This window comes from Stegostoma tigrinum, chromosome 29 (genome assembly GCF_030684315.1).
Source record: "Stegostoma tigrinum isolate sSteTig4 chromosome 29, sSteTig4.hap1, whole genome shotgun sequence".
Lineage (NCBI taxonomy): Eukaryota > Metazoa > Chordata > Chondrichthyes > Orectolobiformes > Stegostomatidae > Stegostoma > Stegostoma tigrinum.
Genome location: NC_081382.1, coordinates 40,200,970 through 40,223,602, shown reverse-complemented (window position 1 = coordinate 40,223,602; position 22,633 = coordinate 40,200,970). Strand labels below are relative to the sequence as shown.

Sequence of the window (22,633 nt, the reverse complement as noted above, 5' to 3'; positions counted from 1 at the left end):
TGATTGGGGGGTGGGGTGTGGGTGGGTAGGTGTGGGTGTCGGTGTGATAGGGACAGTGGGGGTGAAGGCACGGAGTGCGGGGCTGGCTTTAAAATTTGCCCTCTTCTTCCTTCAGAAAGAAAAACCAGGATAACTGGCCCGGTTTCAACATGGAGCTCCAGTTCATTTTCCATACGTAACTATTTACTGGAATTCTCCCTGCACCTACCCTCCGCCAGCCAGCTTTAAAATGTGGCGTTATCCAAATGTAGAATGAAGACTAGAATGGCCGCTTTCAGTCATAAACTGTTATGAGTCCACCCTCACACCTCATTGCCTCTGAATTTCCATTTGCTGTTAGCAGTTGATCTGTACTCGTCTCTTCAACCCTGGCTCAGGCTTGGTACCAACAGGGTCATCTTTGGATCATTTCTGTCCTTATATCATCACTCCCTTACCCTGGATGCTGCTGTCAATTGTAATCAATGTACAACTCACACAGAAAAACCCAACAGCACGTTGATGCCAGATCCATTTCATTCCTTTATTTTGCTCTTCCAATGTGGTTGGCTGGGCCCAGTATTTCTTGCCCATCCCGAGTTACCCCTTGAGGAGATGGTGCTGAACTACCGGCTGGAACTGCTGCAGTCTGTTGGATATGGGTAGACCGACAATGCTGTCTGGGAGCAAGCCCTAGGGTTTTGATCCCAGTGAGAAAAGTTGTGACTTGTACCTGCGAGAAAAGTGCTCACATTTTGTTTGAACTTAACAACAACGTGCACTTAAGAGGCGGCTTTTACATCTTAACATGTTCACAGGCTGCTCGGCTGGACAATTCCTGATGCTGAGCTACATTTTTGTGACTCAGAGAGGGAGGTTTAAAGAGCAAATGGAGGTAGAGTGACAGAGAGGTAGAGAGAGGGGAATGTAAAATGATTGAAATTATTTCATGGGAAGTGGGTGTCACTGCCTGGGTCAGCGTTTCTTGCTCTGTCCCTAGTTGCTCCCTTGAGAAGATGGGGGTGAGCTGCCTTCTTGAACCACTGCAGTCCACTTGCTGTAGGGTCGACCCACTGTGTCACTAGGGAAGGAATTCCAGGATTTTGACCCAGCAACGTTGAAGGAACAGTGATATATTTCTAAGTCAGGATGGTGAGAGGGGAACTTGGAGGGAGTGGTGTTCCCATGTATCTGCTGTCTTTATCCTTCTGGATGGAAACAGTTGTGGGTTTAGAAGGTGCTGTCTGAGGATCTTTGGTGAATTTCTGCAGAGCATCTTGTAGAGAGTACACACTGCTGCTACTGAGCATCGGAGGTGGAGGGAGTGGGAGTGTTCTATGGGAAGCTGAGGACCGAATGGAACATTCTGCTATTAGCCATTAGCAAACAAGCTAATTTTCTGAGAATTAATGCTGGAATATTGCAAACAGCTCTTTGCTTCTACTTTCAGGACTGGATTTTGCAAATGCATTGCCGGACAGTGTGTTTTGCAAAGCTCCCGTTCACTGAGGGAATTAATTAATTCATTTCCGTTGGATTGCTTCCTGCGTATTTTGTGGAACGCACTCCTCCTGGAGAAAGAAAAAAAAGTCATATTTAGTACAGTGCAGACTTATTTCACCCAGACACACAAGGGGTTTCAACACGAACTTCACCCAGTGTGTGCATCACTTTTGATGAAGATATTTCCATGGTTTCAGACAATATTAGCTCAGGGTCTGATAGAAGAACCTGAAGTTATGAAAGAAAAGTTTGCACTCGTACAGCACTTTCCAGAACCTCTGCAAATCTCGCAGCTCTTGTTAGCCAATGAAGCGCCATAATTGTTGTGATGCAAGAAAATGCTTCAGCCAATTTGTGCACAGCACGATCCCACAGGCGGAATGTGACCATATATGAAGGTGACACTGATGAAATCTCAATAACCAACCCCTAGAATATAAGTCTGTTGTCAAAACTTTGAGTTAAACACGAGAAAGATAGTTGACGTGAAGCAGTGATTCATGTTTCTCACATTTATTTCAAATGCACAACGTGCATTTATGAGGCAGTTTTTACACCTTAAAATATCCGCAGGGCGCTTGGCTGGGCAGTTTCTGACACTGAGCCACATTGTTGTAACTCAGAGAGGGAGGTTTAAACAGCAAATCGAGGGAGAGTGACAGAGAGGTAGAGAGGGGGAATGTAAAATGATTGAAATTATTTCATGGAACGTGGGTGTCACTGTGTGGGCCCAGCATTTATTCTCCGACCCTAGCTGCCCCCTGAGAAGGTGGGGGTGAGCTGTCTTATTGAACCGCTGCAGTCTGTATGCTGTGGGTTGACCCACAATGTACTTAGGGAGGGAATTCCAGGATTCTGACCCAGTGACACTGGAGGAACGGTGATATATTTCCAAGTCAGGATGGCGAGTTGCTTGGAGGGGAACTTGGAGCAGGTGGTGTTCTCATGTATCTGCTGCCCTTGTCCTTCTGGATGGTACTCATTGGAGTGGGGACCTTATTGAAACATACAGGATTGTTGGGTAGTTAGGGGAGATGTGGAGAGCTTGTGCCTCCTTGTGGGAGAGTCTATGTCAAGAAGGCATCACTAAGCTGGTTCACTGGGATGTTTCCAGAGTTAAATGGGCTAGCTTATGAGGGAAGATTGAGCAGTTTGGGGCAACAGACATTGGAATAGGGGCTGGGGGATCTCATAGAATCATTAAATCCTTACAGTGTGGAAACAGGCCCTTTAGCCCAACAAGTCCACACCAACCCTCAGAGCACCCACCCAAACCCATCCCCCTATAACCCACCTCATGTACAACTCCCTGAACACTACGGGCATTTTCCTACGGCCAATCCACCCTGCACACCTTTGGACTGTGGGAGGAAACCGGAGCACCCAAAGGGAACCCACGGAGACACTGGGAGAATGTGCAGACTCCACACAGACAGTCGCCCGAAGGGTCCCTGGCGATGTGTGACAGCAGCGCTAACCACTGAGCCATCATGCTGCTCCAATCATAGAAACATATAATTATGTATGGAATACATAAAACAGAAGCAGGGAGATTATATCCACTGGTGGGTGGAACTAGAACAAGGGGGCACAGCCTCAAAATGAGGGGGAGCAGATTCAGGACTGAGTTGAAGAAGAACCTCTTCACCCAAAGGGTTGTGAATCTGTGGAATTCCCTGCCCATTGGAGCAGGTGAGGCTTCCTCATTGACTGTTTTTAAAGCAAAGAGAGATAACTTTCAGAACTGTAAAGGAATAAAGGGTTATGATGAGAGGGTGGGTAAGTGGAACTGAGGCCATGAAAAGATCAGCCATGAGTTTATTGAATGACAGAGCAGGTCCGAAGGGCCAAACATCCTGCTCCTATTTCTTATGTTCTTATCAGCTCCGAATAAGGGTGGCTCATTAAAAACACAGATGTGGAGGAATTTCTTCTCTCAGACGGGAGTGAATCAGGGGAATTCTTCACTGCAGAGGGCTGTGAAGGTTGGCTAATTGTGAATGTTCAGATAGATTTTTAATCAGTAAGGCAATCAAGTGTTCTGGGGAAAAGGCAGGAAAGTGAAGTTGAGGATGGTGATATCGTTAAATGGAAAAGCAGACACAATGGACTGAATGGCCTACATCTGCTGCTATGCCTTACGGTATATGGTGGTGTTCACGGGTTTGGAAGGTGCTTTCCTGATGTATTTCTACAGTGCATCGTGTCAATGTCCCATATTGCTACAGGACTTTAAGCTTTAAGGCAGAGTCTGGGCTACAAAGCTGGGGATGGGGAAGACACCTGGAAAGGAGGACAGCAGAGACCTGAAGGCACTGGGTGTCCAGAGGAGATTACCGGGGAAGCGAGGGGTGGGGGGGAAGGGCAGCAAGGGGTTTGGAAACGAAGATGAGAATTCGAAGATTGAAGCGTCGCCAGAAGGGGAAATATTAGAGGTCAGCGAGCATGGGGAGGGGTTGAACTAGGCCTTAGTACAAGTGAGAGTATAAGCAACACAGAGTTCCAGAAACTCCATTGCACCGACACTCAGCACAGCCAGGGAGTGTCAGGTCTTGAGGGACCAAAGGTGAGGACAGCTTAAGCCTCTGTCTTTGGTTTCAATCACTCAAACTATACTCTACATATTTCTGAGGAAGGTCAAGAAAGGAAGCAAACCTTTTGTTGAGGCAGGACCAATATCTTATCTTTCTTCATTCCCAGACACTGAACCTGGTCTTCAAAGATCTTACGTCCATTCTCCATCCCATCTGGATTTCGAGCTGTTTCGGTCAGAAACACAACACTTAAAAAGTGAAGCTTGTCCACTCCCTACTTGAACATCCAATTGCATTCCGACTCAGTGAACAACTCACACTCAGCTAATCATCCTGTTCACTGCCACCATTCAGGGGCAGCACCTCCCACAGTGTGACACTCCCTCAGCACTGACCCTCCGACAGTGCATCAGTCCCTCAGCACTGACCCTCCGACAGTGTGGCCCTGCCTCAGCACTGACCCTCTGACTGTGGGGCGCTCCCTCAGCACTGACCCTCCGACAGTGCTGTGCTCCCTCAGTGCTGACCCTCCGACAGTGCAGCGCATGCTCAGCGCTGACCCTCCGACAGTGCTGTGCTCCCTCAGTGCTGACCCTCCGACAGTGCGGTGCTCCCTCAGCGCTGACCCTCCGACAGTGCAGCGCATGCTCAGCGCTGACCCTCCGACAGTGCTGTGCTCCCTCAGTGCTGACCCTCCGACAGTGCAGCGCATGCTCAGCGCTGACCCTCCGACAGTGCTGTGCTCCCTCAGCGCTGACCCTCCGACAGTGCGGTGCTCCCTCAGCACTGACCCTCTGACAGTGCTGTGCTCCCTCAGCGCTGACCCTCCGACAGTGCGGTGCTCCCTCAGCACTGACCCTCCAACAGTGCCCGCTCCCTCAGCACTGACCCTCCGACAGTGCCTACTCACTCAGCACTGCCCCTCCAACAGTGCCTGCTCCCTCAGCACTGACACTCCGACAGTGCCTGCTCCCTCAGCACTGACCCTCCGACAGTGCCCGCTCCCTCAGCACTGACCCTCCGACAGTGAGGCGCTCCCTCAGCATTGACCCTCCGACAGTGCCCACTCCCTCAGCACTGACCCTCTGACAGTGCGGCACTCCCTCAGCACTGACCCTCCGACAGTGCCTGCTCCCTCAGCACTGACCCTCTGACAGTGCGGCGCTCCCTCAGCACTGACCCTCCGACAGTGCCCACTCCCTCAGCACTGACCCTCTGACAGTGAGGCGCTCCCTCAGCATTGACCCTCCGACAGTGTCCGCTCCCTCAGCACTGACCCTCTGACAGTGCGGCGCTCCCTCAGCACTGACCCTCCGACAGTGCCCACTCCCTCAGCACTGACCCTCCGACAGTGCGGCGCTCCCTCAGCACTGACCCTCCGACAGTGCCTGCTCCCTCAGCACTGACCCTCCGACAGTGCCTACTCACTCAGCACTGACCCTCCGACAGTGAGGCGCTCCCTCAGCATTGACCCTCCGACAGTGCCCACTCCCTCAGCACTGACCCTCTGACAGTGCGGCACTCCCTCAGCACTGACCCTCCGACAGTGCCTGCTCCCTCAGCACTGACCCTCTGACAGTGCGGCGCTCCCTCAGCACTGACCCTCCGACAGTGCCCACTCCCTCAGCACTGACCCTCTGACAGTGAGGCGCTCCCTCAGCATTGACCCTCCGACAGTGTCCGCTCCCTCAGCACTGACCCTCTGACAGTGCGGCGCTCCCTCAGCACTGACCCTCCGACAGTGCCCGCTCCCTCAGCACTGACCCTCCGACAGTGCCTACTCACTCAGCACTGCCCCTCCAACAGTGCCTGCTCCCTCAGCACTGACCCTCCGACAGTGCCTGCTCCCTCAGCACTGACCCTCCGACAGTGAGGCGCTCCCTCAGCATTGACCCTCCGACAGTGCCCACTCCCTCAGCACTGACCCTCTGACAGTGCGGCACTCCCTCAGCACTGACCCTCTGACAGTGCCCACTCCCTCAGCACTGACCCTCTGACAGTGCGGCGCTCCCTCAGCACTGACCCTCCGACAGTGCCCACTCCCTCAGCACTGACCCTCTGACAGTGAGGCGCTCCCTCAGCATTGACCCTCCGACAGTGCCCACTCCCTCAGCACTGACCCTCCGACAGTGCCCACTCCCTCAGCACTGACCCTCTGACAGTGCGGCACTCCCTCAGCATTGACCCTCCGACAGTGTCCGCTCCCTCAGCACTGACCCTCTGACAGTGCGGCGCTCCCTCAGCACTGACCCTCCGACAGTGCCCACTCCCTCAGCACTGACCCTCCGACAGTGTGGCGCTCTGACAGGTGAATAGGAACATGCAGAGAGGCGAGGGATTTGCGGAAGGGAGGGAGAGCGGGACGGTGTGAACAGGCGAAGTTTGGGGTGAGGCGAGAGTTGTGATGGGGCATTCGGGTAAAGGGTTGGAGTGATTTGGGGGGAAGAGATGGAAGAGTGAGAGACAAACTCATTGAGTAGGCATCAGGGGTAGTTGGGTGAGTGATTGGGGTGAGAGAGTGGTGGTGGGGTATGAGGGAGGGTAGGGGTTAAAACGGGGAGACATCGAGTGGGTGAGTGAAGGAGAAAGAGAGCAGGCAGAAAACTGTTTGCTCTAAATGTCGGCAGTTGTGAAGGAAGGAGACTGGCAGCTGGCACTCACTGTAGAGGGCAATTGTGTGGTACATTTTGCCCTGTTTCCTCTCCTGCGTGTGTATAATCAGGCAACTTGCAATTTTTGTGCTGAGGACTCGGAACACCAAGTACTCTTTCACTGTGGGTAAGAGAGAGAAATCAATCATTCCATCCATCCACTGAATAGTCAAACTCTTGGGGAGCAGGCCACCCTAGAATCCCCACAGTGTGGAAGCAGGCCATTTGGCCCATCAAAGCCACACCCAACCTCCTGAGAGCATTCCACCCAGACCCAGCTCCATATTGACTCACCCTGCATTTTCCACGGCTAACCCAGCTAGCCCTATGCATCCTTGGCCCCTGCAGGCAATTTAGCATGGCCAATCCACCCTAACCTACACATCTTTGGACTGTGGGAGGAGACCGGAGCACCCGGAGGAAACCCACGCAGACACGGGGAGAGCATGCAAACTCCACACAGACAGTAACTCCAGGCTGAGGTCGAACCCGGATCCCTGGTGCTGTGAGCCAGCACTGTTAACCACTGAGCCAAGCATTACTGTTTGAGAATCTGTTAACACAGCACAAAGCCCTCAGTAAGCAAAACTCCACCATCCACCCCTTCCGTGGGTTAAAGCCTCTGTCCTTCTCCCCCGTGGGCCATTACATCCTCCTGCCTCTCGCTGCTTCAGGATTCTCGCTTCATTCAGTCCCCACGTTGAAAGTCTAACACGATCTGAGTGAAAGCCCTACATTGCCAACACACCCAACGCACAGGTCAAACAGGCAGCTCACCCCCAGCTACTCAAGGGGCATTTAGAGACAGGGAAGAAATGCTGGATCCAGCCACGTCCTGGAGTGAATTAAATGATTACATGATTTCTGTTTGTTTAATCCTTAAAACCCGTACTTACATTCGGAGGTAAATTCCAAGCCATTATTAGCTAAACGGAAAGCCTCCGTCTCGGACATACAGTCATTTCCCCTACAAGGAAATGAGATTGGAATTATTGTCCATGCAAACCCCCCACACAGTCCCAACATTCCTTACCCGTAGATCAGTTATCACTAACTACATTCAATGGTCGCAGCACAGATCACGTAGTGTGGCAGCAGGCCATTCAGCCCATCAAGTCTGCACAAACCCCCTCGGAAGGGCATCTCACCCACACCCAACCCCCGCATTTCCCAGGGCTAACCCACCCTAGCCACCCTTTGGACTTTGGGAGGAAACCTACGCAGACACAGGGAGAACGTGTAGACTCCACACAGACAAACTCTGACGCTGGCATCGAGCCCAGGTCCCTGGTACCATGAGGCACTGTGCTGCTCAGATGAAGGCTATTTGGCCTGTCGTGTTTGTGATAGCCCTCTCCGCAGCAGCTATTGAACTTGTCTGACTCCGTCACCCTATTCACCAATAACCTGCAAATCATTACCCCGCAGAGCAGATATCCCTTTCCCTTTGGAAAACCGCGAGTGAACTTGCTTCCCTCCCACTCCCAGGCAACGGAATCCAGATCCTAACCATCTGCTGTGTAAGGAAGACTCCATTGTAACACCATAAACCATACAGGCTAAAGGAGGCCATTCAGCCAATAGAATCTGCTATGCCCTTCAGTGGAATTGTGGTCACTTTGATCATCCTCAACTCCAATTTCCTGACTTTTCCTGATTCCTTCACTGATTAAAAATCTGTCTCTCTCTCTCTCAACCTTGAATATACTTAAAGACCCAATCTCAACAGCCCTCCGTGGTAAAGAATTCCACAGATTCACTCCCCTCTGAGAGAAGAAATTCCACCTCATCTCTTAAAAGTGCTACCCTTTATTCTGAGACAATTATTGCCTGATCCCAGACTTTACCGCAAGGGGAAATCCCGTTCTGCCCTGTCTCGGCACCCTATGATCAGATTTATATCAATAAGGTTTCCTCTCAGTCTTCTATATTCCAACTCACAAAGCCCTAATCTACTTCACCTCCCACCATGAGGCAGTCCCTCCGTATCTACACTCAGCCTCGTGAACTTTCTCCAGTCTATCTTACCTTTAGATAAAGGACCAAAACTGTTCACAGTATTCCAGCTGTACCTTGTCTAGTTTTAACAAAACTTCCCCACTCTAATGCTCCATTCTTTATGAAATTAGGGCCAACGGTCCACCTGCCTTCCCTATTCCTTGCTGTACTTGGATTCTCACTCTTTGTGTGATTCACAGACTTCCAAATCCCTCTGTGCTGTAGCTCTTCAGGTCACTACTGCTTCCTTTGCAATCTGTACCCTCTGGCTCTCGGCGTCCTGTCACCGGGAAGATTTCTCCCCGTCTCCTCAGCGTTTTGAACGCCTCGCTCAAACCTGCACACAATACCTTCTCCAGCATAAACACCCCACTCTGTGCAGTAATGAAGGTGCACGGTACCATTCTCATGAACCTTTCCTGCACCATCTCTTGTGTGTTTACATCCTTTCTAAAGGCCAATGCTAAGAACTGGACACAGTTGAGGCCAAACCTGTGCTTTTAAAGGTTCAACACAAACTCCTTTCATTGGGGGTTTTAGCTCACATTCTGATAGGCAGCAGTCTTTCAATAAACAAGAATTCTCAAACTCGCACTGCTTTATCAGACCATGAGATACAGGAGGGGAATTAAGCCATTCGGCCCACCGAGCCTTCTCCGCCATTCAAGCGTAGCTGATATGTTTCTCAACCTCATTCTCCTGCCTTCTCACCATAGGCTCTGATCCCCTGGTTAATCAAGAACCAACCTACTTCTGTCTAAAACACACTCAATGACTTGGTCTCCACAGGCCTCTGCAGCATTGAGTCCCACAGATTCACCGCCCTCTGGCTGAAGACATTCCTCCTCGCCTCAGTTCTGAACGGTCCTCCCTTCACTCTGAGACTGTGCCCTCAAGTTCTAGTCTCTCCTACTAGTGGAAGCATCTTCTCCATTTCCACTGTGCACAGGCTTCTCAGTATTTGGTAAGTTTCAATCAGATCTTCCGACCATCCTTCTAAACTCCATCGAATACAGACCCAGAATCCTCAACTGCTCCTCACATGACAAGCCCTTCATTCCCGGGATCATCCTTGTGACCCACCTCTGGTCCCTTCTGCAAGGCCAGCACATCCTTCCTTAGATACTAGGCCCAAAACTGCTCACAATATTACCATTGAATACTCCGCAACCTCAGAAAGACAGAACCCCTTTTTTCTGGTTCTTGGCTTTCAAGCAGAGGGGGTTTGAGGGGACGTTGAGTAGGAGAATTGAGAATGTTCCAGATAAGGAAGGACTGCTCTCGCTGGTGGGAGGCTCAGTCACCAGATGGAGGAGAAACAGGAATGTAGGGAGGGACATGGAGGTGGGAACAACTTAGAATAGTCTGAGCGAAGAGCTGGCACAAGGCCTGAAGGGGCTGAAAGGCCTCTCTCTGCTCTGTGCAATTCTGCTGGGGAGACCATTTGTTGTGTTCACACAATGTGGCTCGGAATTCTCTGAATTCATCTTTCCACCTGACGGGAACCCTTCTATAAATGTTTCATACACATGGCATTCTGGTAACATCACTGGGCCAGTTATTCAGGCTCTCCCTCTGGGGTCATAGGTTCAAACCCCAGCTCAGCTCCTGATGGAAGTCAGAGTTGTAAATCTGGAATCAAGGGCTGGACTTAGAGTTTGAACCATGAGACCAGCTTGTGCTGTTGTAGAAACACATCTGGTTCACTGAGAGAGTAAGAACTGCCGATGCTGGAGTCTGAGATAACAAGGTGTGGAGCTGGAGGAACGCAGCAGGCCAGGCAGCATCAGAGGAGCAGGAAAGCTTCGGGTTGGGTTTTGGAAGAAGGTTCCTGACCTGAAACGTCAGCCTTCCTGCTCCTGTGATGCTGCCTGGCCTGCTGTGTTCCTCCAGCTCCACACCTTGTTATCTCCAGCTGGTTCACTCATACGCTGAAGGTTGATCACACTGAATGGCAGAGCAGGCTTTGAAGAGCCAAGTGGCCTACTCCTTGTTTCTTAGCATTGCTAGATGGGTGTAATAGCCTCCTCCAGTCCCTGCTGACTCTTAGAACTCAGTCACCCTGACAGCAATAAAACATCGCACCCTCCCTGGATCTGCTGAGGGAGTGAACTATAAAATGGTGAGTCAGACTTACATTCTCATGTAGGCCTTGATCAATGTTTTGTTCATTTGGACGACAGGGCTGATTATGAGGAAGGCAGTGTCCAACTGGCTGAATTCATTGCGGTATGGCTCGTACTGTGTTGTCCAGCGTTGAAGGTACCACTTTCCATTGAACTGTCAGCAAAGAAGGAGGTTAGGAGATAGTGTTATACAGCTTGACGTTTCTCTTCATTAACACATGGGTCGTGTTGCACAGGTCGTGAGAGGAATCAAAAACAAGCGAGGAAAGGTCGCAGAATCCCCACTTGGTAGAAGTAGGCCATTCAGCCCGTCGCATCCACCCTCCAAAGAAGAGGATCCCGCACCCCTACCCAACAAGCCCACCTTTCCCATGCCTAATTCACACACCCCTGAACACGAGGTGTAAGTTAGCACAGCCAATTCACACATCTATTAGACTGTGGGAGGTAACACACACCCTCACAGGGAGAACGTGCAAACTCTACAGAGAGGGTCACCTGAGGCTGGAATCGAACCCACGACCCTGGTGCTACGAGGCAGCAGCGCTGACCGCTGAGCCACCAAGTCACCCAGAGGTTACAGGATTCACTAGAGCCAGGTGGGAGCTGCATTTACAATCTTCTGACCTGTTGCCAGACACATTATCTGTCGCAGTTCTGTCCCTGCCCTACAGGACATAGGTGAGGCCCCACTGAGAATACCCAGGAACTACATTGGTATCCTTGCTTGAGGCAGAATATAAATGCATTCGGAAGTGGGTCAGAGATAGTGTACCTAGCCTGAAACATGAATGGGCTGAATGTGTAATGAGGAGAGGTTGGAGAGATGCGGCTTATACCCATTGGCATTTAGGAGAGTGGGAGGTGGCTTGTACACCAGTACATGGGCACGGCAGTGGGTGGGTGGGGGGGGGGGGGGGTGCGGGGGAGGGTGGAGGTAATGATTCCTTTTGTGAGAGAATCTAGAATTAGGAGCCACCATTTAAAAATACAAGATTGCCCCTCAGAGATGGAGATGGTGTAAAATATTTCTCCCAACTTTGGAACTCTCTTCCCGAAGGGAGCCTTTGAATATTGTTAAGGTGGGGATGGAGGAGTTTTATTGTTCTTAGAATCATAGAGTTCGAGCGATAGAATCACACAGTATAGAAGAAGCCTTTCGGCCCATTGAGACATACTGCCAAAACTGCCCTAAATCTACACTTTACAGCACTAGACCTTGGATAATCTGCAATCGCACATACTCATCCAAGTATTTTTTAGGAATTGTGAGGTTTTCACCTCAATATCCTCCCACGTGGCACACTTTGGGACAAGCGACACCTGATAGCTCAGTCAGTGATTCCCATCCTCTGTGATTGGACAATGGCATAATATTTGCTCGGGTAGCGCTGTGGGAGCAGGGCTCGTATCATTTACTGCCCACCCCACAGCTCATACTGTTAAATACTCCATGTGACATGGCACTGAGTCACACATCACAGGAAGGTTCACTGAACCGAGGTGGGGGTTCCCCTATTCCCAATTCCTCCGCCTCCGCCGCATCTGCTCCCACGATAAGACATTCCACTCCCGCACATCCCAGATGTCCAAGTTCTTTAAGGACCGCAACTTTCCCCCCACGGTGATTGAGAACGCCCTTGACCGCGTCTCCCGCATCTCCCGCGACACATCCCTCACACCCCGCCCCCGCCACAACCGCCCCAAGAGGATCCCCCTCGTTCTCACACACCACCCTACCAACCTCCGGATACAACGCATTATCCTCCGACACTTCCGCCATTTACAATCCGACCCCACCACCCAAGACATTTTTCCATCCCCTCCCCTGTCTGCTTTCCGGCGAGACCACTCTCTCCGTGACTCCCTTGTTCGCTCCACACTGCCCTCCAACCCCACCACACCCGGCACCTTCCCCTGCAACCGCAGGAAATGCTACACTTGTCCCCACACCTCCTCCCTCACCCCCATCCCAGGCCCCAAGATGACATTCCACATTAAGCAGAGGTTCACCTGCACATCTGCCAATGTGGTATACTGCATCCACTGTACCCGGTGCGGCTTCCTCTACATTGGGGAAACCAAGCGGAGGCTTGGGGACCGCTTTGCAGAACACCTCCGCTCAGTTCGTAACAAACAACTGCACCTCCCAGTCGCAAACCATTTCCACTCCCCCTCCCATTCTCTTGATGACATGTCCATCATGGGCCTCCTGCACTGCCACAATGATGCCACCCGAAGGTTGCAGGAACAGCAACTCATATTCCGCCTGGGAACCCTGCAGCCTAATGGTATCAATGTGGACTTCACCAGTTTCAAAATCTCCCCTTCCCCCACCGCATCCTGAAACCAGCCCAGTTTGTCCCCTCCCCCCACTGCACCACACAACCAGCCCAGCTCTTCCCCCCAACCCACTGCATCCCAAAACCAGTCCAACCTGTCTCTGCCTCCCTAACCGGTTCTTCCTCTCACCCATCCCTTCCTCCCACCCCAAGCCGCACCCCCAGCTACCTACTAACCTCATCCCACCTCCTTGACCTGTCCGTCTTCCCTGGACTGACCTATCCCCTCCCTACCTCCCCACCTACACCCTCTCCACCTATCTTCTTTACTCTCCATCTTCGGTCCGCCTCCCCCTCTCTCCCTATTTATTCCAGTTCCCTCCCCCCATCCCCCTCTCTGATGAAGGGTCTAGGCCCGAAACGTCAGCTTTTGTGCTCCTGAGATGCTGCTTGGCCTGCTGTGTTCATCCAGCCTCACATTTTATTATCTGGGGGTTAGCATGTGCCTAGGGGCCAAGTGGAGAAGGGGCAAAAGAACCAAAATGCCCACTCTCGGAACAGAGGAGTTATATTTATTGTCCGAGACGAAAAGCTGCAGAGTGGGATGAACGCAGCAGGCTGGGCAGCATCAGAGGAGCAAGAAAGCTGATGTTTCGGGTCTGGACCCTTCTTCAGAAAATGTTATTTATTTATTGTCCGCCCTGATTTGTCCTGAGTTGAGCGGCCACCACACAGTGGGGGAGTTAGGAGTAAATGTGGGACATGAGGCACTTACCGACTGGAACCAGGCAAGGCTTTGGGCCTAGTTCCAACAGAACTCTCCATTTACTAATCCACGTGTGTTTGTAGAGATTGGGCGGGGGCAGGATTTGGACTGAGCTTGGAAGGAACTCGCCGTCAAATAATTCGCCACGGACCCTAAGAACAGAAGAGGGCCACTCGGCCCATTGAGTCTGTTCCACCTTTCACTCAGACCATGGCAGATTGGAACTCTCAATTCCATCCATCCATTCTTGTCCCTCGCTCAACAAAATCGTTGAGCGATCTCATTGTTGGAGGCTCATTGAGATCCTCAGTGCTTGCAGACTGCTGGGCTGGGCTGGGGAACGAACTGATGGAGGTGTCACGCATCTGGGCTCAGGGAGAAGCCCTTCCCATGTGAAGAAGGGTCAGGAGTCAGAGGAGAGAAGTGAAGGCAATTGGAGGAAGAAACAGCAGGTGATATGTTGAGAAAGATGTCCATGGATTGAGTGGTTAGGACTGGAATGACAGCACTTTTTAGGTAGGTTCAAATTAGAGTTTGCTGGGAAGGGGTGGGGCATGGAGTTAGCTGCTTTCCAGGCCAGAGGGCTAGCATAAACATAATGGGCTCAATGTCCTCCTTTGGTGATGCAATTGTCTTGTGATACTGTATGGTTTGCCTTTGTGTGAGGACACACTTTCTGACTTTGCTCTTCAATGGCCCACTTTTGATTTTACAAATATATCGCCCTGTCCCTGATTCAGCCACCCAGAGAGAGAGAGAGAGAGAGAGAGAGAGATAGAGAAAGAGAGAGAGAGAGAGGGTTCTCTCTGTCTGAATAAAACTTCTTCAATATTTCGAGAGCCTGCGTCAGGGAATCACACTAGCATCCTGGGAAAGTCAGGCTTACTCCCGAAACTCTTTCATTCCCAGCATCAGTTACCACGTTCTTCATGTTCCCCTCCGAGGCACTCCCCATCCTGGCTTGGAAATCTATCACCGTTCCCTTCAGTGTCGCTGGGTCAAAATCCTGGAATTCCCTCCCTAAGGGGACATTGTGGGTCAGCCCGCAGGCCGCACACGGTTCAACAGGGCAGCTCACCTTCAAGGGGCAACTAGGGACCGGCAATAAATACTGGCCAGCCAGTGATACCCATGTCCTGTGAATGAATTAAAAAGTAAACAATCTCCAAGAAAAAAATCATGGGATTGTTGGGGCCGAAGTAGAGGCCATTTGGCCCATTGTGGCTCTTACTATCCTGTGCCAATCTGCTGGTATTTCTCCATACCCCCTGCTTGTGGTTGCTATCCAAATAGCCATCCAGTGCCCATCTCGAATGTCCCAGCTGAACCTGCCTCCACCACATTTCCAGGCAGTACGTTCCATGCCCTGAACTAGCCATTCACTGAATGACATAGCCCCTCTTGCTTCATTTGGAGGACACTTTACAGAGGCTGTTCCTGACACTGATTGGGCCTGATCCACGTGTGGGTGAGAGGGGCATTAACAATTCTCACCGTGTTCACCACAGAGGAAAATGCAGCGGGCTTTGGGGATGGGTTGGGAGTCTAACAAAGTCACACATGAGCAATACAACATTTATAATCTGCTGGCACCACCTGCTGGTGGAAACAAGCAGAGCGCCTGAAGTGACAGGGACGGCGGATTCCAGAACCTTTCCCAATCTGACCCATTTATGCAGGCTGGAAGCTCATAGTGATTGCTCAGTGAGAACCGAGAGAGCGAGGGGCTATGTGAGAGTGAGGGGCTATGTGAGACTGAGGGTCTGCGTGAGAGTGAGGGTCTGTGTGAGAGTGAGGGTCAGCGTGAGAGTGAGGGGCTGTGTGAGAGTGAGGGATTGTGTGAGAGTGAGGGTCTGCGTGAGAGTGAGGGTCTGTATGAGAGTGAGGGGCTGTGTGATAGTGAGGGACTGCGTGAGAGTGAGGGTCTGCATGAGAGTGAGGGATTGTGTGAGAGTAAGGGTCTGTGTGAGAGTGAGGGTCTGCGTGAGAGTGAAGGGCTGTGAGAGAGTGAGGGATTGCGTGAGAGTGAGGGTCTGCGTGAGAGTGAGGGTCTGTGTGAGAGTGAGGGTCTGCGTGAGAGTGAGGGTCTGTGTGAGAGTGAGGGGCTGTGTGAGAGTGAGGTGCTGTGTGAGAGTGATGGGCTATGTGAGAGTGAGGGTCTGTGTGAGAGTGAGGGTCTGTGTGAGAGTGAGGGTCTGCGTGAGAGTGAGGGATTGTGTGAGAGTGAGGGGCTGTGTGAGAGTAAGGGTCTCTGTGAGAGTGAGAGTCTGCGTGAGAGTGAGGGTCAGCACGACAGTGAGGGTCAGCGTGAGAGTGAGGGGCTGTGTGAGAGTGAGGGTCTCTGTGAGAGTGAGGTGCTGTGTGAGAGTGAGGGTCTGTGTGAGAGTGAGGGATTGTGTGAGAGTGAGGGTCTGCGTGAGAGTGAGGGTCTGCGTGAGAGTGAGGGATTGTGTGAGAGTGAGGGGCTGTGTGATAGTGAGGGTCTGCGTGAGAGTGAGGGGCTGGGTGAGAGTGAGGGTCAGCATGAGAGTGAGGGGCTGTGTGAGAGTGAGGGATTGTGTGAGAGTGAGGGGCTGTGTGATAGTGAGGGTCTGTGTGAGAGTGAGGTGCTGTGTGAGAGTGAGGGTCTGCGTGAGAGTGAGGGTCTGTGTGAGAGTGAGGGGCTGTGTGAGAGTGAGGTGCTGTGTGAGAGTGATGGGCTATGTGAGAGTGAGGGTCTGTGTGAGAGTGAGGGTCTGTGTGAGAGTGAGGGTCTGCGTGAGAGTGAGGGATTGTGTGAGAGTGAGGGGCTGTGTGAGAGTAAGGGTCTCTGTGAGAGTGAGAGTCTGTGTGAGAGTGAGGGTCAGCACGACAGTGAGGGTCAGCGTGAGAGTGAGGGGCTGTGTGAGAGTGAGGGTCTCTGTGAGAGTGAGGTGCTGTGTGAGAGTGAGGGTCTGTGTGAGAGTGAGGGATTGTGTGAGAGTGAGGGTCTGCGTGAGAGTGAGGGTCTGCGTGAGAGTGAGGGATTGTGTGAGAGTGAGGGGCTGTGTGATAGTGAGGGTCTGCGTGAGAGTGAGGGGCTGGGTGAGAGTGAGGGTCAGCATGAGAGTGAGGGGCTGTGTGAGAGTGAGGGATTGTGTGAGAGTGAGGGTCTGCGTGAGAGTGAGGGTCTGCATGAGAGTGAGGGTCAGCGTGACAGTGAGGGTCTGCGTGACAGTGAGGGGCTGTGTGAGAGTGAGGGTCTGCATGACAGTGAGGGTCTGCGTGAGAGTGAGGGGCTGTGTGAGAGTGAGGTGCTGTGTGAGAGTGAGGGGCTATGTGAGAGTGATGGGCTATGTGAGAGTGAGTGTCTGTGTGAGAGTGAGGGTCTGTGTGAGAGTGAGGGTCTGCGTGAGAGTGAGGGATTGTGTGAGAGTGAGGGGCTGTGTGAGAGTGAGGGTCTCTGTGAGAGTGAGGGTCTGCGTGAGAGTGAGGGTCAGCGCGACAGTGAGGGTCTGCGTGAGAGTGAGGGGCTGTGTGAGAGTGAGGGTCTCTGTGAGAGTGAGGTGCTGTGTGAGAGTGAGGGTCTGTGTGAGAGTGAGGGATTGTGTGAGAGTGAGGGTCTGCGTGAGAGTGAGGGTCTGCGTGAGAGTGAGGGATTGTGTGAGAGTGAGGGGCTGTGTGATAGTGAGGGTCTGCGTGAGAGTGAGGGGCTGGGTGAGAGTGAGGGTCAGCATGAGAGTGAGGGGCTGTGTGAGAGTGAGGGATTGTGTGAGAGTGAGGGGCTGTGTGATAGTGAGGGTCTGTGTGAGAGTGAGGTGCTGTGTGAGAGTGAGGTGCTGTGTGAGAGTGAGGGGCTATGTGCGAGTGATGGGCTATGTGAGAGTGAGGGTCTGTGTGAGAGTGAGGTTCTGTGTGAGAGTGAGGGACTGTGTGAGAGTGAGGGATTGTGTGAGATTGAGGGGCTGTGTGAGAGTGAGGGTCTGCATGAGAGTGAGGGTCAGCGTGACAGTGAGGGGCTGTGTGAGAGTGAGGGTCTGCATGACAGTGAGGGTCTGCGTGAGAGTGAGGGGCTGTGTGAGAATGAGGGATTGTGTGAGAGTGAGGGGCTGTGTGATAGTGAGGGTCTGTGTGAGAGTGAGGGTCAGCATGAGAGCGAGTATCTGTGTGAGATGTTCTGCATGCAGGTAAGGGTCTGTGTGAGAGTGAGGGTCTGTATGAGAGTGAGGGTCTGCGTGAGAGTGTGGGGCTATATGAGAGTGAGGGGCTATGTGAGAGAGAGGGGCTATGTGAGAGTGAGGGATTGTGTGAGAGTGAGGGATTGTTTGATAGTGAGGGTCTGCGTGAGAGTGAGGGTCAACAATAGAGTGAGGGTCTGCGTGAGAGTGAGGGTCTGCGTGAGAGTGAGGGATTGTGTGAGAGTGAGGGGCTGTGTGATAGTGAGGGTCTGCGTGAGAGTGAGGGGCTGGGTGAGAGTGAGGGTCAGCATGAGAGTGAGGGGCTGTGTGAGAGTGAGGTATTGTGTGAGAGTGAGGGTCTGCGTGAGAGTGAGGGTCTGTGTGAGAGTGAGGGTCAGCGTGACAGCGAGGGTCTGCGTGAGAGTGAGGGGCTGTGTGAGAGTGAGGGATTGTGTGAGAGTGAGGGGCTGTGTGATAGTGAGGGTCTGCGTGAGAGTGAGGGTCTGCATGAGAGTGAGGGATTGTGTGTGAGTAAGGGTCTGTGTGAGAGTGAGGGTCTGCGTGAGAGTGAGGGGCTGTGTGAGAGTGAGGGATTGCGTGAGAGTGAGGGATTGCGTGAGAGTGAGGGTCTGCGTGAGAGTGAGGGTCTGCGTGAGACTGAGGGTCTGTGTGAGAGTGAGGGTCTGCGTGAGAGTGAGGGGCTGTGTGAGAGTGAGGGATTGCGTGAGAGTGAGGGTCTGCGTGAGAGTGAGGGTCTGCGTGAGACTGAGGGTCTGTGTGAGAGTGAGGGTCTGCGTGAGAGTGAGGGTCTGCGTGAGAGTGAGGGTCTGAGTGAGATTGAGGGTCTGTGTGAGAGTGAGGGTCTGTGTGAGAGTGAGGGGCTGTGTGAGAGTGAGGGGCTATGTGAGAGTGATGGGCTATGTGAGAGTGAGGGTCTGTGTGAGAGTGAGGGTCTGTGTGAGAGTGAGGGACTGTGTGCGAGTGAGGGATTGTGTGAGAGTGAGGGGCTGTGTGAGAGTGAGGGTCTGCGTGAGAGTGAGGGTCTGCGTGAGAGTGAGGGTCAGCGCGACAGTGAGGGTCTGCGTGAGAGTGAGGGGCTGCGTGAGAGTGATGGGCTGTGTGAGAGTGAGGGATTGTGTGAGAGTGAGGGGCTGTGTGATAGTGAGGGTCTGCGTGAGAGTGAGGGTCTGCGTGAGAGTGAGGGATTGTGTGAGAGTAAGGGTCTGCGTGAGAGTGAGGGTCTGCGTCAGCGTGAGGGTCTGCGTGAGAGTGAGGGTCTGTGTGACAGTGAGGGGCTGTGTGAGAGTGAGGGGCTGTGTGAGAGTGAGGGGCTGTGTGAGAGTGAGGGATTGTGTGAGAGTGTGGTGATTTGTGAGAGTGAGGTGCTGTGTGAGAGTGAGGTGCTGTGTGAGAGTGAGGGGCTATGTGAGAGTGATGGGCTATGTGAGAGTGAGGATCTGCGTGAGAATGAGGGTCTGCGTGAGTGTGAGGGATTGTGTCAGAGTAAGGGTCTGTGTGAGAGTGAGGGTCTGCGTGAGAGTGAGGGGCTGTGTGAGAGTGAGGGATTGTGTGAGAGTGAGGGTCTGTGTGAGAGTGAGGGTCTGTGTGAGAGTGAGGGGCTGTGTGAGAGTGAGGGGCTATGTGAGAGTGAGGGGCTATGTGAGAGTGAGGGGCTATGTGAGAGTGAGGGATTGTGTGAGAATGAGGGGCTGTGTGATAGTGAGGGTCTGCGTGAGAGTGAGGGGCTGTGTGAGAATGCGGGATTATTTGAGAGTGAGGGGGTGTGTGATAGTGAGGGTCTGTATGAGAGTGAGGGTCTGCATGAGAGTGAGGGGCTATGTGAGAGTGAGGGATTGTGTGAGAGTGAGGGATTGTTTGATCATGAGGGTCTGCGTGAGAGTGAGGGTCAACAATAGAGTGAGGGTCTGCGTGAGAGTGAGGGTCTGTGTGAGAGTGAAGGCTAGTGTGTGAGGGTCTGTGTGAGAGTGAGAGTCTGTGTGAGAGTGAGAGGCTGTGTGAGAAGCTCTGTATGCGAGTGAGGGTCTGCGTGAGAGTGAGGGTCTGCGTGAGAGTGAGGGTCTGTGTGAGAGTGAGGGTCTGTGTGAGAGTGAGGGGCTATGTGAGAGTGAGGGGCGATGTGAGAGTGAGGGGCTATGTGAGAGTGAGGGATTGTGTGAGAGTGAGGGGCTGTGTGATAGTGAGGATCTGCGTGAGAGTGAGGGGCTGTGTGAGAGTGAGGGTCAGCGTGAGAGTGAGGGGCTGTGTGAGAATGCGGGATTATTTGAGAGTGAGGGGGTGTGTGATAGTGAGGGTCTGCGTGAGAGTGAGGGTCTGCGTGAGAGTGAGGGTCTGCGTGAGAGTGAGGGGCTGCGTGAGAGTGAGGGATTATGTGAGAGTAAGGGTCTATGTGAGAGTGAGGGCCTGCGTGAGAGTGAGGGACTGTGTGAGAGTGAGGGATTGTGTGAGAGTGAGGGGCTATGTGAGAGTGAGGGTCTGCGTGACAGTGAGAGTCAGCGTGATAGTGAGGGTCTGCGTGGGAGTGAGGGTCTGCGTGAGAGTGCGGGTCTGTGTGAGAGTGAGGGTCTCTGTGAGAGTGAGGGGCTATTTGAGAGTGAGGGTCTGTGGGAGAGTGAGGGTCAGTGTGAGAGTGAGAGGCTGTGTGAGAGTGAGGGGCTGTGTGAGATTGAGGGTCTGCGTGAGAGTGAGGGTCAGCGTGATTGTGAGGGTCTGCGTGAGAGTGAGGGTCTGTGTGAGCGTGAGGGTCTGCGTGAGAGTGAGGGTCTGCGTGAGAGTGAGGGACTGTGTGAGAGTGAGGTGCTGTGTGAGAGTGAGGTGCTGTGTGAGACTGTTGGTCTGCGTGACAGTGAGGGTCAGCGTGATAGTGAGGGTCTGTGTGAGAGTGAGGGTCTGTGTGAGAGTGAGGGATTGTGTGAGAGTGAGGGCATGTTTGATAGTGAGGGTCTGCGTGATAGTGAGGGTCTGTGTGAGAGTGAGGGTCTGTGTGAGAGTGACGGTCTGTGTGAGAGTGAGGGTCTGCGTGAGAGTGAGGGTCAGCGCGACAGTGAGGGTCAGCGTGAGAGTGAGGGTCTGCGTGAGAGTGAGGGTCTGCGTGAGAGTGAGGGTCAGCGTGAGAGTGAGGGGCTGCGTGAGAGTGAGGGGCTGTGTGAGAGTGAGGGATTGTGTGAGAGTGAGGGCATGTTTGATAGTGAGGGTCTGCGTGATAGTGAGGGTCTGTGTGAGAGTGAGGGTCTGTGTGAGAGTGAGGGTCTGCGTGAGAGTGAGGGTCAGCGCGACAGTGAGGGTCAGCGTGAGAGTGAGGGTCTGCGTGAGAGTGAGGGTCTGCGTGAGAGTGAGGGTCAGCGTGAGAGTGAGGGGCTGCGTGAGAGTGAGGGGCTGTGTGAGAGTGAGGGATTGTGTGAGAGTGAGGGGCTGTTTGATCATGAGGGTCTGCGTGAGAGTGAGGGTCAACAATAGAGTGAGGGTCTGCGTGAGAGTGAGGGTCTGTGTGAGAGTGAAGGCTAGTGTGTGAGGGTCTGTGTGAGAGTGAGAGTCTGTGTGAGAGTGAGAGGCTGTGTGAGAAGCTCTGTATGCGAGTGAGGGTCTATGTGAGAATGAGGGTCTGTGAGAGTGAGGGTCTGTGTTGCATGAGAGTGAGGGGCTGTGTACAAGAGAAGAGCTGTGTAAGAGTGAGGGTCTGTATGAGAGTGAGGGGCTGTGTGAGAGGGGCTGTGTGAGAGGGTCTGCGTGAGAGTGATGGTCTGCGTGAGAGTGAGGTACTGTGTGAGAGTGTGGGTCTGCGTGAGAGTGTGGGTCTGCGTGAGAGTGAGGGTCTGCGTGAGAGTGAGGGTCTGTGTGAGAGTGAGGGTCTGTGTGAGAGTGTGGGTTGTGTGAGAGTGAGGTAGCGATAAGGGTGAGGGTCTGTTTCAGAGTGTGGGTCGAGATGAGAGTGATGGGGAGTGTAAGAGTGAGGGTCTGTGTGAGACTGAGGGTTGGTGTGAGAGTGCGGGTCAGCGTGAGAGTGAGTGTCAGCTTGTGAGTGCGGGTCTGTGTGGGAGTTGGGCGGTAGTGTAAAGGCGAGGTCTGTGTGAAAGTGATGGTCAGCGTGAGAGTGAGGGGCTGTGTGAGATGTTCTGCATGCGGGTAAGGGTCTGTGTGAGAGTGAGGGGCTGTGTGAGAGGGACTGTGTGAGAGTGAGGGTCTGCGTGAGAGTGAGATACTGTGTGAGAGTGTGGGTCTGCGTGAGAGTGAGGGACTGTGTGAGAGTGAGGGTCTGTGTGAGAGTGAGGGTTAGTATGTGAGGGTCTGTGTGAGAGTGAGAGTCTGTGTGAGAGTGAGAGGCTGTGTGAGAAGCTCTGTATGCGAGTGAGGGTCTATGTGACAGTGAGGGTCTGTGTGAGAGTGAGGGTCTGTGTGAAAATGAGGGGCTGTGTGAGATGTTCTGCGTGCGGATCAGGGTCTGCGTGAGAGTGAGGGTCTGTATGAGAGTCAGGGGGAGTAAAGGGTGAGGGTTGGTGTGAGAGTGATGGCCTGCGTGAGAGTGAGGGTCTGCGTGAGAGTGAGGGGCTGTATGAGAGTTAGGGTCTGTGTGAGAGTGTGGGTCTGTGTGAGAATGAGGTAGCGAGTAAGGGTGAGGGTCTGTATCAGAGTGTGGGTCTATA

The 22,633-nt window shown here is 52.9% G+C and overlaps 1 protein-coding gene across 2 annotated transcripts in view; it reads right to left on the bottom strand.

The window, feature by feature from the left end:
- Positions 1–502: 502 nt before the first annotated feature.
- LOC132206046 (lipocalin-15-like) overlaps positions 503–22,633 on the bottom strand; it is a 44,500-nt gene continuing 22,369 nt past the window's right edge. The window contains exons 2-6 of one of the 2 annotated variants that reach the window (XM_059638336.1): positions 10,803–10,945; positions 7,564–7,634; positions 6,678–6,788; positions 4,138–4,241; positions 503–1,550 (exon numbers count right to left, since the gene is read on the bottom strand). In XM_059638336.1, the coding sequence (XP_059494319.1) occupies positions 1,503–1,550; positions 4,138–4,241; positions 6,678–6,788; positions 7,564–7,634; positions 10,803–10,945 (477 nt within the window). In that variant the 3' untranslated portion in view covers positions 503–1,502. The remainder of the gene's footprint in view (positions 1,551–4,137; positions 4,242–6,677; positions 6,789–7,563; positions 7,635–10,802; positions 10,946–22,633) is intronic. The other variant, XM_059638337.1, reaches the window with a different exon arrangement.